This window comes from Rhamphochromis longiceps, linkage group LG4, assembly GCF_057381845.1.
Source record: "Rhamphochromis longiceps isolate RC_006_pf linkage group LG4, R_longiceps_female_GT1.1, whole genome shotgun sequence".
Classification (NCBI taxonomy): domain Eukaryota; kingdom Metazoa; phylum Chordata; class Actinopteri; order Cichliformes; family Cichlidae; genus Rhamphochromis; species Rhamphochromis longiceps.
In genome coordinates this window covers 20,826,593-20,839,610 of record NC_140560.1, presented here as the reverse complement: position 1 = coordinate 20,839,610, position 13,018 = coordinate 20,826,593, and the positions used below count along the sequence as shown (strand labels likewise).

At 38.7% G+C, this 13,018-nt stretch overlaps 3 protein-coding genes across 8 annotated transcripts in view; 1 reads left to right on the top strand and 2 right to left on the bottom strand.

Annotated features, from left to right (window-relative positions):
- The window catches only part of LOC146671496 (septin-9-like), an 83,938-nt gene that overhangs the window by 39,307 nt on the left and 31,613 nt on the right, over nucleotides 1-13,018 (top strand). The gene's annotated exons all lie outside the window — the stretch shown is intronic.
- On the bottom strand, nucleotides 201-3,646 carry LOC146671500 (uncharacterized). Its single transcript, XM_085403721.1, has 2 exons — nucleotides 3,543-3,646; nucleotides 201-2,632 (listed from the first exon to the last, which is right to left on the bottom strand). The coding sequence occupies exon 2, from the start codon at nucleotides 2,629-2,631 to the stop codon at nucleotides 1,150-1,152; it is 1,482 nt and encodes a 493-aa protein (XP_085259847.1). The 5' UTR covers nucleotide 2,632; nucleotides 3,543-3,646; the 3' UTR covers nucleotides 201-1,149.
- On the bottom strand, nucleotides 6,030-12,620 carry LOC146671499 (uncharacterized). Of its 2 annotated transcripts, XM_085403722.1 has the most exons (4): nucleotides 10,486-11,280; nucleotides 10,286-10,377; nucleotides 9,273-10,104; nucleotides 6,030-8,893 (listed from the first exon to the last, which is right to left on the bottom strand). In XM_085403722.1, the coding sequence occupies exons 3-4, from the start codon at nucleotides 10,101-10,103 to the stop codon at nucleotides 8,282-8,284; spliced, it is 1,443 nt and encodes a 480-aa protein (XP_085259848.1). In that variant the 5' UTR covers nucleotide 10,104; nucleotides 10,286-10,377; nucleotides 10,486-11,280; the 3' UTR covers nucleotides 6,030-8,281. The 2 variants fall into 2 exon arrangements, with proteins under 2 accessions (XP_085259848.1, XP_085259849.1); XM_085403723.1 differs by lacking the exons at nucleotides 10,286-10,377; nucleotides 10,486-11,280 and adding an exon at nucleotides 12,572-12,620.

The window sequence follows — 13,018 nt, the reverse complement described above, 5'->3', positions numbered from 1 at the left end:
TTTATCTCTTTCACTCAAGCATAAAGGCCTTTTGATAGTTCTGCCTGGGACTTGGCTAGAAACGACGACTTGTGCATGTCACAAGGGATGGAAAGGATTTATCCCTGACCCCCAAAAACGTCTTGTGATTAGAAAAAAGAGAAACACCTGTCTCTGTAATTATGCACATCTAACTTTTAGAAAAAAACTTAGGTTTAACAAACACAATTTTTGAGTCTTTTTCACAGGATGTTCTTCATTAAACTTTAGACCCACTTACAGCTTAACACACATGACATTTATTCATTCAGGCAATTCATATTTTGCAATCTTGTGCAAACAGCTGAGACAGAGGTGCGGCTTGTTTGACTAGATATGCTGGAGCATTGAAAAGCCTTTGCAGGGCAGCACTTTATCATGAACGATAAGGCCGTTACAGAAGACTTTGTACAGTTTTTTAAAATGCATTTACACACTAGGACCTTTAATCCCAGCAGGTGATATCCAGGCCAGTCTATTCTCCGTATAGGCGAGGTCTGCAGGATTTTAGCTTGAACCCTTAAGAGTCAAATCTTAGTGCCACATTGCTGTAAAGGGGTCATCAACATAAGCATGCCATACACAGTTGAAATCAGTCTTTACAAAAAGCATGGCCATTATGTCCGTTTTCCATTAGGTAAAAAAACAAAAAATCAGTCACATTAATCTCGTTACATACATATAAAAAATTCCCCATAGAAATCTTAACTCTGATCCCATGGATTTCTTCCTTTTTCCATAAATGGACATTTAACACTGCTCTGTGATTATGGGCTGATGAATACATTGTTTCTGATTGACTCAAACCCAGTTCATCACTGCTTTACAAAAACGTCTGACCACATGAAGTACAGCACATTAGTACCAGTATCTCTGCAATGAGCTCTTACAGGCTCATGTCTGTTTTCAGCAGAAGACAGCATAGAGATGAAGGACCTGAAATACCTTTACATCTACTACTATATGATTGTTTTTACTAAAAATCTACCTTTAAATATACAGTATGGACATCACTAGTCTGGTATCTTATTTTGCCTTTTTTTATTTAATAAAAATCATTCAGCTATTATTTGAAAGGGCGTATGTACAGGTTAATTTAATATATCTATCTTAAATTTTTTTTCAATATCTTTATTCCCCCCAGGGTGAGGTTCTTGCTTTCTCAATTTCATCCTGCATAATGAAGCGTGCTTGCACTCCTGGGGCGATTGTCATACCTGACTCGTACTCGTACACATCATAAAACATGTCCTGAAAATCAGTGTTTTCTTTGAATTTTGTTGCCCACTGCCACTGCCACCATTCATGGTTTTTTGTGGCTTTATTTTCAGAGCTATAGAAGCCTACCCACGCCTTTTTAAATTCAGACTTCCAGTTATGGAAAGACTCATTCACTATTAAGCGAGCACAAGCCTTGCCGTCTTTTGCAAAGAGTTGCAGGTTAGCATCATAACCTGGTATTTTCACAGCTTTGGGGTTTTTAAACTCACTGCCTCTGTCTATCTCATCTCCTAATGATTTCCAGAAGCAACATACAGTCCTGACCTCATGCAGTCGTGCTTGAAGGCCTTCATTCAGGGGTACTGATGTATCATAAATGCCCGACTCTCTGTTCCCAATAGATTTATAAGTGAGAGCGTCCTCTTCCTGATCATTCTTGTAAATTGCCACCATCACACCTTCTTTAAGAAGATGTCTAGGAACATCGCTCCAAATAATTCTGGCATTTCCCTTTTTTCCAGTTGTCACCTTCAGTCTTATCTCATCTCTATGATCCACTTGAATTTGTGCAAACATTCCAACAGGATTATTATGCCTGCTCTCTGGGATATTGATCACAAAATCGGTTTGTGTGTTCCTTCTTGGTGCTGGCTGAGGTCTGTTGTTGCGTTTGTGAGTGGAATATTTCTCCTGGATCACAATAAACAAAAACAGCCCAAGACAAGCAAGCTCACCCCATGTGTTTCTTATCTGCCATAGTTGGGAATCATCAGCACTGCTTCCAAAGCGGTCTCTGAGATACGTCAGTGAGCTCATGTCATTTTCTTCCACAGAAAACTCTCTGATCTCCGTCAGCAGATTGGTAGTCACCTGATATGTATGCTCTGGATTATACCTCGTGCCCTGATTTTCAGATTGCTCATAATGCTGTGTGATATACACTTGATCGATCCTTTGTGAAGTTTGGCGTCCCACGTTCTGCTCTCTGACCCTGAATATGATCCTGTCCCTGTTTCTCGCTGGGTACTCCGCCCGTGGGTGGATGACATAATATGGCATTGGCAGCGATGTTTGTTGATTGATGTTGCCAACAGTGTAGTATCGGTATCCCCTCGGCAGTGGGTCTAACACCCTCTCGTAGTTTCCGTAATGATGTGAGCCGAAGTCTCCACTATTTGGCTCAAAGGTCAGCAGGATGATGTTGTTGTTGTCTATGTCAATTTCATTAGCAAACCAGTGGAGCAACAGGAGGCTGTGTTTGGGCACCGTTTGTCCAAAGTCGATTGACTTTAGATCACTGATTGAATTCAGTGCCCGTTTTCCAGCTAACACAGAGGTTAGGGTCAGGAGGAGAGCCACACAGCAGCTCGTGATTCTTCCTGTCTTCAACATCCTGTAGAGAGATTTAAGAGTTGGTGGTTTCATTATTCATCTAGACTCTACATCCTCACCTTACACTTGTTCATATTTTGATGATCTTTTTCCTGGTGGTCTTTAAACATTAGACATGTTCATATAAACAGTGAAACAGGTTTTGCCAGTTATCTTTCCTTTGGCTAATCCCATAATGCAGTGTTGCCTTAAGTTAACATGAGGATCGTGTCTCAGTGTGTTTTTCATGAGCCAGATCATTTGGTTAAACAACAGGAGTGCGCTTTCCTGGCTCGTCATTGAGTACAAATTCTGTTTTTGTTTTTGCTTTTTCTTTAAAATTAAGCCAGAAAGTTTTGAACCAAGCTTTATATGTGGGCTCATGAACTACTGGAATTATTGAATTTAACTGCATGAGTAAACCTGAAAATTTTTTTTTTTTTTTTTACAAACATGAATTTGAAAACATTAACACCAATGTCTGTATTATTTTTAATACTGAACATACTTGGCTGTTTGCTACAATTCTAATGACAGTGTTCCTCATGCAATGTTTATGATAACTGCCTTTGTCAAATGAATAAATGATCCACAACACAAGCTGCTACAAAGTGCTCTGTAGACTATCAGTGTAATAAAGACCATTAGAACCAGTGAATTGCATAACGTCCTGCTTCAAATAGAGAAAATGATTCTGTGGGTCAATAAAGCTGTAGAAAGTGAGGTAAATATTAATTGTGTGGTTGTCTTTTATGATAAAGGATATATTAGAAGTACATAATGCTACAAAAGACTGTCAATGTTCAATTTTTGTACCTTGCTACATACAATACTAAAATAACGTGAGAAGCAGAGAAGCCTTCACAAATAAAATCTAGAGTTAATCAGTCATAAATTCATTCAAAATCCCACCAAAAAGTAAGAGGACTTACCTGCGTTAGTCTGTTGCTGTCATGTGTCTGAGCTCTTTGTTTGTGTAGGAGCAGAGGTAACTCCCTTTAGGTTGCTGTTTCCGTGTAAATGAAACCAAAGCAGCCAGCAAGGCTGGTACTAACAGGAAGTTGTCTGCATGAAACCACCTCCTGTAATAGCGAGCAACAGAATACTGTTTCAGCATTTTAGCTGGGTTTACAGCCACGCTTCTAGATACAAACACTGATTATTTGTCATTTTTAAGAGCAGGTTTAGGATGAAGTGTGTGACTGTTGGGAGAGCGACTGAGACAAATTTGGTTAAATATTAGTCAGTATTGCCTGAAGCCTTATCAAGTCTATCAGGTCTTTGTAAGTACTTTTCTATGCATGTGTCACAACTCTTGACCGCCTAGAGTGGATTGAAATACTTGCACGTCAGTGTCTTAATTTTTATTCACTTTTTTTAATATATGTATGTGTATGTGGAATACTAGCCTCAAACACTTGACTTTTTTTTTTTTTTTTTTTTCTTTTTTGGTCGTTTGCCATCATTAGGCAACAGAAAGAGTCACTTGGTTACCTGCTATTTGTTATTCACTATGTTGTGAAACATGGAAGACGTGCAACGAACATTCCCAGAAGGATTTAAAGCAAGTGAATCATACATTGTTTTTAGGTCAGTAGGTCACCAGGACACTGTTTTGTCTTTTTTTTTTTTTTTTTTTTTTTTTTTTTTTTTTTTATTTGTTTAGTTTATGTTTGAGAGAATATAATATATCTAATACAAACATAATGACACTTCTGCTTCAAGGCAGGTACGGGTTAATACACTTAGCTCAGTAATTATATTACATTTACAATGTTGTCTTTACTTGCGTTGCAAAAGTTCTTCAGTTATCTGCATATTGAATGGATAGAGCGGATAAAAGAAATGGATGTGAATTCATTTCGTGTGCTTGAGAAGCAAAATGGAACAGACATGCATTTCATACACCACAGGGTAAACTGCACCCATGTCAGAAACAATCGCATTATGCTATTAACACATCATCAGCTCTTTGCAAGCATCTGAACAGATGACATGATAACACACAGCTAGCCAAGAACACATCGTGATCATAAAGTTGACTCTATGCTGACCCCAGCCCAGCAGCCAGAGCCTGGTCATATAGCGTAGTAGGGCTGCTCAATTAATCGAATTTTAATCACGATTACGATCTGGGCTTTCAACGATCATTAAAAATGACTGAGCCGATTATTAGCCCCTCCCTCATTTATCTGCGACACCTTAAAGGCCGTCTGTGAAAATATTGTCGGGCATAAACCAGTCCGTGGCGCAAAAAAGGGTGGAGACCGCTGATTAAGAGGACCCGAGGGAAGCTCGGAAAGCTAAGCAGAAGTTATTTGGAGAGTGACTGCCGTTGGTTGAAAAGAGAGTTTAAAATAAAAAAAAAAACTTCAGTGGTGTTGCACACTATTTTATATTATTTTTTAAAAGTTATTGTTAACCCTTTAAAGCCGGTCAGAGCAGCACGCTCCGTTTTGCGTAACTATTTTTAAATCCCTGTAGAATCTGAACCGTGTAAGCTAGCGCAATAATTTGTTTTGCATATGAAACCGGAGGAGTTGTACTTACATCTGATGCCATCAGCTTGTCCTAGGTCACGGTTTCGTTCCACATATAGCTTTGCAAAAATTGCATAAAAAGCGCTTGCAGGAACAAAAACATAATATTCCAGAAACACGCTTTGCTGTTCCTATCAGCTGTTCGTAACACTTCCCACAGTAAAATGATGCACATGCTGTTTTCTTTGCAAATTTGCATCATAGGATTGTTTTTTGTTTTTCCTGCAGTATATAAAAATTGCTGTATCTCCAAAATAAAACTTATGAAGACACTCAAAATAAATTTCCTGTGGTGGGAAACTATTTTTTTGCAACTTTATTGTATTTAAAGTTTTGAGGGATAAACCTCTTAAATTTCTCCAAGTAGAAATATATGTAAACAAAACAAAAGCGATTTTCAATTTTTTTTGTAGTTTATTACACTTTTTTGCAATTTATGTAATTACTATGGACTTAATGCATACATATTATTAAAATATGGGCTATAACAGTTGTATTGATGTATAGCAACTTGAAATGCTCCCACAAATGGCACTACAACATGTAAAAAAAAAATAATAATATAAGCTCTGGTGGACTTGGTTCTATGGTAGGTCTTAAAGGGTTAAATAAATATCGTCAAATAATCGTGATCTCAATTTCAGTGAAAATAATCGTGATTATCATTTTTGCCATAATCGAGCAGCCCTATAGCGTAGGCACTGATGAGCCTTACATTCTACGCATCTGCTTGTTTGTGTTTCTAAAGTTGGTTATGACACATCACAAAATAACCATTGCACACTTGAAAAAATGGTTTAATGAACACACACTTTTCAAGATGACAGAAGAAATACAAAAAACATCTATAAAATGCATGTCTTATTCAAGATTCAAATCTGTGGCGAGCAACTACATCATACACAGTAAGCACAATTTTATGTAGTTCAAATGCTAAAAAGATATTTAGAAATCCCAAACATTTCATTACAAGCATTCTATGCAAGATTTAGAAAGCAAATCCATACAGCACAAAGTAAAATTAAACAGATGGCTGCAAAGCGTACAATGTAACAACTCCTGCTGGATTTTTGTTTCCATGTTTAATTAAACATCCTGCTGGTGGTCGGGGCCTTTTCTTGGTGAACAGTAAGGCGACTATAGCTTGGTTCAGTTGATATCTAGAGCATGTTGTGCCTCTTTGTGTTATTTACTGGTTTGAAGGCAAGGCAGTGTGCTAATGTGTTTAAATATCAGCGTTTACTCAACAGTCATTCAAAGTATTTTACGAAATTGGATTAAAATAACTTTATTTTTGAAGAAAATATATGTATTAAAAATGAATTGATGAATGAACAGAAAAGTATGATTAAAATTTAAAAATGTTAAAAAAAATATATAACACCGATTTAAAAACATATGTAAATATAGTGTAAAACAGGTAAACAATGATAGTAAATATCATTGAACACCTTTTTAATGAGAGCAGTTTATGTGATGTGACATTGATGAAATCCTGATTGGAAAATTTCATAGTAGAAATTTGTTTTCAAGCAGTTACTTAATCGTAATACGTAATCTTGCCAATAAATGGAAGATTTGAAATAGGCCAATAATTACTAATGGCCTCACTATCTGAATTTGTCCTTTTTGAAAAATACAGTCTTCACTGATGCAGAAGAAATACCAGGAAAAAACGTTCAGGAGCTAAGGTGCTGAAAAAAGTAAAAACTTGCTAGGAGTGTATCAAGACAGCAAGTAAGAATAATGATGTAACAGGATTCTGTAGTCGGTAACAGTCAATTCTAACAGAGAAGCTCGATTTAAACTATGTGCTGATGTTGATTTTAGTTAAATTAGTCCTTGCACACATATGTTGGAGAAGCCCTGATTCCAAAGGTGCTATCTCATGGTTGTGTTGTTTCCTTGTGTTGCAGCCTGCAATAGGTTATTTAGGTTAGAGTTGTAGCTTTTCAGAGGCCTGTACTATGAAGCAAGTTCTACACACCCAGGGTATCTTTCTGTTATTTGGATTTACTTACTCTAACATCAGCAATTGAATAAACAGTTACACGAAGCTAGTTATCAACTCATTAACTCCAGGGTTTCCACTGCATGTTCACATAAAACGGTTGGTCAGATGCTGCCAACACCAATCTAAAAGGGGTGTTTCACGGGTCATATGACTCGTCCTCCACACAAAATGATCCCTACGAGTGTTGCTATCACAGACCTTATCAGATGATGATAAATGTTGATCAAAATTATGCAAAGAACATAAACTGTAAAATGCAACACTGTTGCAAAAAGGATGAGAGAAACTCATTAATCTTGTGACTTAGTGCATTGAGTGGTAAAGTAAACATTTTAATTCACATTAATTATTTTATGGCTGAGTGCATGCTCTGTGCTGTTGATTATTTCTAAGGTGATGGATGCACATTACAGCTGTTTACACTAGATGCATTTGAACATTAAAACTTACTGTCCCACAGGCTAATAAAGGAGATGTTGAAATGACTTCAGTTTGTCTGCAGATCAAAGTGACTTTGATTTGTTGAATAGGTATTCTTGGTGTTTTTCTTTTTGTGTCCCAGTGGCTGTATTATAAGATTTAGCAGCATTTAAAGTGAAGTATAAAAACATTTATACAATTTTATTCATTTTTTTTTTCAATGTTACTATGTTTACAGATTTTTAATCACCATTTGATAATGTCTGGTTTAGGTTGCGTAGGGATCATTTTGTGTATATGATCCATGAAATGCTCCTTTGAGATCAATCAGATGCTAAGACCACCCTTTTCATGTGAAAGAAGCTGGGAGTTAACTTGGCAAGTTGATAAACAGCTTCGTATGACTATGTATCCTGATCACCATTGAATCCAGGTAATTGAAAGATACTCTGGGTTTGCTTCATAGTATAGGGCCAGGCCTCTTGACAACAATAAACAACAACCATATGTTTGTAATGTCCCATAGCTGGTAATCATGATTGTTTCTTCAAAAGTGGTCTCTAGAAACCTTTCTGATCACTCTTAAGAGGCTGGTAATGACCTGAAATTAAAATCTGCTGCTAACACTTGTCTCTACTTTCTTTCTTTGGCTTTTTAAAAAACATTATTCAATCAGTATTTAAAGGAGTAAATTTCTTCATTCAGCCCAGGGTGAGGTTCTTGCTTTCTCGATTTCATCCTGCAGTATGAAGCGTGCTTGCACTCCCGGGGCAATTGTCATGTCTGACTCGTACTCGTATACATTATAATTGTCCTGAGAATTGTTTTCTTTGAATTTTGTTGCCCATTGCCACTGCCACCATTCATAGTTTTTTGTGGCGTTATTTTCAGAGCTATAGAAGCCTACCCATGCGTTTTTAAATTCAGACTTCCAGTTATGGAAAGACTTTGTCACTGTTAAGCGAGCACAAGCCTTGCCGTCATTTGCAAAGAGTTGCAGGTTAGCATTGTATCCTGTTATATTCACAGCTTTGGGATTTTTAAACTCACTGCCTCTGTCTATCTCCTTTCCTACTGAAATCCAGAAGAAAAATCGAGTCCTGACCTCATGCAGTCGTACCTGAAGGCCTTCATTCAGGGGTACTGATGTGTCATAACTGCTTGACGCTATGTTCTCAATACATTTAGAAGTCAGGGCTTTCTCTTCCTGATTATTCTGGTAAAGTGCCACCATCACATTTCGTTTAAGAAGGTCACTATGAACATTGCTCCAAATAATTCTGGCGTTTCCACTTTTGCCTGTTGTCACCTTTCATTCATTCATTCATTCATTTATTTATTCATTTTCAGGCACAACAAATACCTATATTGAACATAAAATACACAAAACAAAAAACAAAACTTGCCTGAAAAAGGAGTGGGACGAAGAAAACTTATTAAATCCCACCCCTATACTCACTCATCAACAAAAAAAAACAATAAACTTCCCGCAGCTACACCCATCATTGCATACAGACCCATCAACAGCCCCGGGCAGATACAAGCATCTAAGCGGCAGCTCGCAACCAACAATTAGAGCCTTCATAACTGAATACAGAATATATAAATTATAAATTGCATTACCACAGGTAATAGGCAGTAATAACTACAAGTAACAGACACACATACATACATATATATCTACACACCTTCAGTTTTATCCCATTTCTATGATCCACTTGATCTTTTGCAGACATCCCAGAAGTGACATTTTGCCTGCTCTCCAAATCAGGTTGTGTGTTCCTTCTTGGTGCTGGCTGACGTCTGCTGTTGTGTTTGTGAGAGGAATACTTTTCTGGGATCACAATAAACAAAAACAGTCCAAGACAAGCAAGCTCATCCCAGATATCCATAATTTCCCATAGCTGGGAATCATCAGCACTGCTTCCAAAGTGGTCTCTGAGAGACCTCATTGAGTTGATGTTATTGCGGTCCAAGGAAAACTTTCTGATCGCTCTTAGGAGGCAGACGGTGACTGGATATGTATGTTGTGGATCATAATCTGTCCCTTGATCTTCATATGTCTCATAATGCTGTGTGATATAGACTTGATCTATTATCCGTGCTGCATTCTGCTGCCTGACTCTAATTATAATGCGAACCCTGTTACTGTCCTCAATGTCTGACTCGGCGACATAATCTGGAAGTCCCAGTGATGCATCTTGGTAGCTATTACCAACAGTGTAGTATCGGTATCCCCTCGGCAGTGGGTCTAACAGCTCTTCATTGTTGCGATAATAATGTGAGCCATAAGCACCACTGTTTGGGTCAAAGGTCAGCAGGATATCATCATTGTTGTTGATGTCAATTTCATTGGCAAACCAGTGGAGCAAGCGGAGGCTGTACTCGGGCACAGACTGGCCAAAGCCTACCGTCTTCAGGTCAGTGATTGAATTGAGCGCTCGTCTTACAGCTGACACAGAGGAGAGGGTCAGGAGGAGAGCAACACAGCAGCTGATTTGTCCTGATATCTTCAACATCCTGTAGAGATTTAAGAAGTTACTGGTTTCATTATTCATCTCTGCATCTTTACCTTACATTTGTTCATATTTTCCCAGTGGTCTTTAAACATTAGACATGTTTCCATATGAACCCTGCAGTAAGCTTTGCTAGTGTGTGTGTGTGTGTGTGTGTGTGTGTGTGTGTGTGTGTGTGTACGTACGTTTTGAGCTTTCCTGGTCCTTAAGTACAAGTTTGTCTGCTTCTAATTAAGCCAGAACGTTTTGTCCTGGCGTTTGTTTGTGGGCTCATGAGCTGCTAAAATACAATTGCATGAGTAAACCTGAATATTTCCAAAAGCATTATCAAATTAATGTCTGTATTGACAGTTTTTGGGGTTTTTTTAACACAGAATATACTTACCGATATACAGTGGGGCAAAAAAGTATTTAGTCAGCCACCGATTGTGCAAGTTCCCCCACTTAAAATGATGACAGAGGTCAGTAATTTGCACCAGAGGTACACGTCAACTGTGAGAGACAGAATGGGGAAAAAAAAATCCATGAATTCACATGGTAGGATTTGTAAAGAATTTATCCGTAAATCAGGGTGGAAAATAAGTATTTGGTCACCTCAAACATGGAAAATCTCTGGCTCTCACAGACCTGTAACGTCTTCTGTAAGACGCTTTTCTGTCCCCCACTCGTTACCTGTATGAATGGCACCTGTTTGAACTCATCATCTGTATAAAAGACACCTGTCCACAGCCTCAAACAGTCAGACTCCAAACTCCGCCATGGCCAAGACCAAAGAGCTCTCGAAGGACACCAGGAAAAGTATTGTAGACCTGCACCAGACTGGGAAGAGTGAATCTACAATAGGCAAGCAGCTTGGTGTGAAGAAATCAACTGTGGGAGCAATCATCAGAAAATGGAAGACATACAAGACCACTGATAATCTCCCTCGATCTGGGGCTCCACGCAAGATCTCATCCCGTGGGGTCAAAATGATCATGAGAACGGTGAGCAAAGATCCCAGAACCACACGGGGGGACCTGGTGAATGACCTGCAGAGAGCTGGGACCAAAGTAACAAAGGTCACCATCAGTAACACACTACAACGGCAGGGAATCAAATCCCGCAGTGCCAGACGTGTTCCGCTGCTGAAGCCAGTGCATGTCCAGGCCCGTCTGAAGTTTGCCAGAGAGCACATGGATGATACAGCAGAGGATTGGGAGAATGTCATGTGGTCAGATGAAACCAAAGTAGAACTTTTTGGTATAAACTCAACTCGTCGTGTTTGGAGGACGAAGAATACTGAGTTGCATCCCAAGAACACCATACCTACTGTGAAGCATGGGGGTGGAAACATCATGCTATGGGGCTGTTTTTCTGCCAAGGGGACAGGACGACTGATCCGTGTTAAGGACAGAATGAATGGGGCCATGTATCGTGAGATTTTGAGCCAAAACCTCCTTCCATCAGTGAGAACTTTGAAGATGAAACGCGGCTGGGTCTTCCAACATGACAATGATCCAAAACACACCGCCTGGGCAACAAAGGAGTGGCTCCGTAAGAAGCATTTGAAAGTCCTGGAGTGGCCTAGCCAGTCTCCAGACCTCAACCCCATAGAAAATCTGTGGCGGGAGTTGAAAGTCCGTGTTGCTCGGCGACAGCCCCAAAACATCACTGCTCTCGAGGAGATCTGCATGGAGGAATGGGCCAAAATACCAGCTACTGTGTGTGCAAACCTGGTAAAGACCTATAGTAAACATTTGACCTCTGTAACATAACCTTTGTTGGCAATAACAAAGTATTGAGTTGTATTTTTGTTATTGACCAAATACTTATTTGCCACCCTGATTTACGAATAAATTCTTTACAAATCCTACCATGTGAATTCATGGATTTTTTTTTCACATTGTCTCTCACAGTTGACGTGTACCTCTGGTGCAAATTACTGACCTCTGTCATCATTTTAGGTGGGGGAACTTGCACAATCGGTGGCTGACTAAATACTTTTTTGCCCCACTGTAGCTGTGCTACAATTCTAATGATGCTGCTGCTCATGCAGTGTTTATTATGATTGCTGCCTTTTCAGGAAGTAAAACAATCCACAACACAAAATATCGCAAAGTCCTCTGTAGACTCTGTGTAATAGAGACCAATAGTAACAATCCATCACATAAAAGCCTGCTTCAAATTTTGAAATGCATTCAGTGGGTCAATAAAGCCATAGAACGAGGTGAATTTATGTTTGTGAATGTATGTTGTGTGGTTTTCTTCTTCTGTGTGAAAGGGTGCATTAGAAGTGTGTAATCAAAGAGACGATCGACTCTCAGAATTTATTGTAACTTACTCCATATAAATTCCAATGCTGTTAGCTGCACTGTCGTGTAAATAATTTTCCATTCAGAATAAATTCTAAGCAGAGAAGCCTTTACAATAAAACCTAGAGTTAATCAGTCTCCAAATGATTCAAATTAGCAGCAGAAAGTAAGAGAGCTTACCTGCCTTAGCCTGCTTCTGCCAGTGTCTGAGCTCTCTGTGTAGGAGCAGACGTAACTCACTTTAGGTTTCTGTTTCCCTGAAAAAGAAACTAAAGCAGCCGGAAAGGCTAGCGCTAACGGGAAGTTTCATAATACAGCTGTTTGCATGAAACCTCGTCCTCATGGAGAAAAACAGAACAGTATTTTAGCATTTTAGTTGGGTACACAGCCAAGTGACACTTTTATATGCAAGTGCCACAGCTCTCGACCTTCCTTTTTTTGTTTCTTTGTTTTGTTTTTAAAGCAGATTATTGGCCTCAAACACTTTTTTCCTTTTTTTTTTTTTTTAAATCTTTTGCCATTATCAGAAAGTGTAGAAATCTACGTAGTGCATTGCAAACCTCATATCAGCTATGTTGTAAAACATAGAAGAGCCAGATGAAATTGAATCAAGTGAATCTTGTTTGT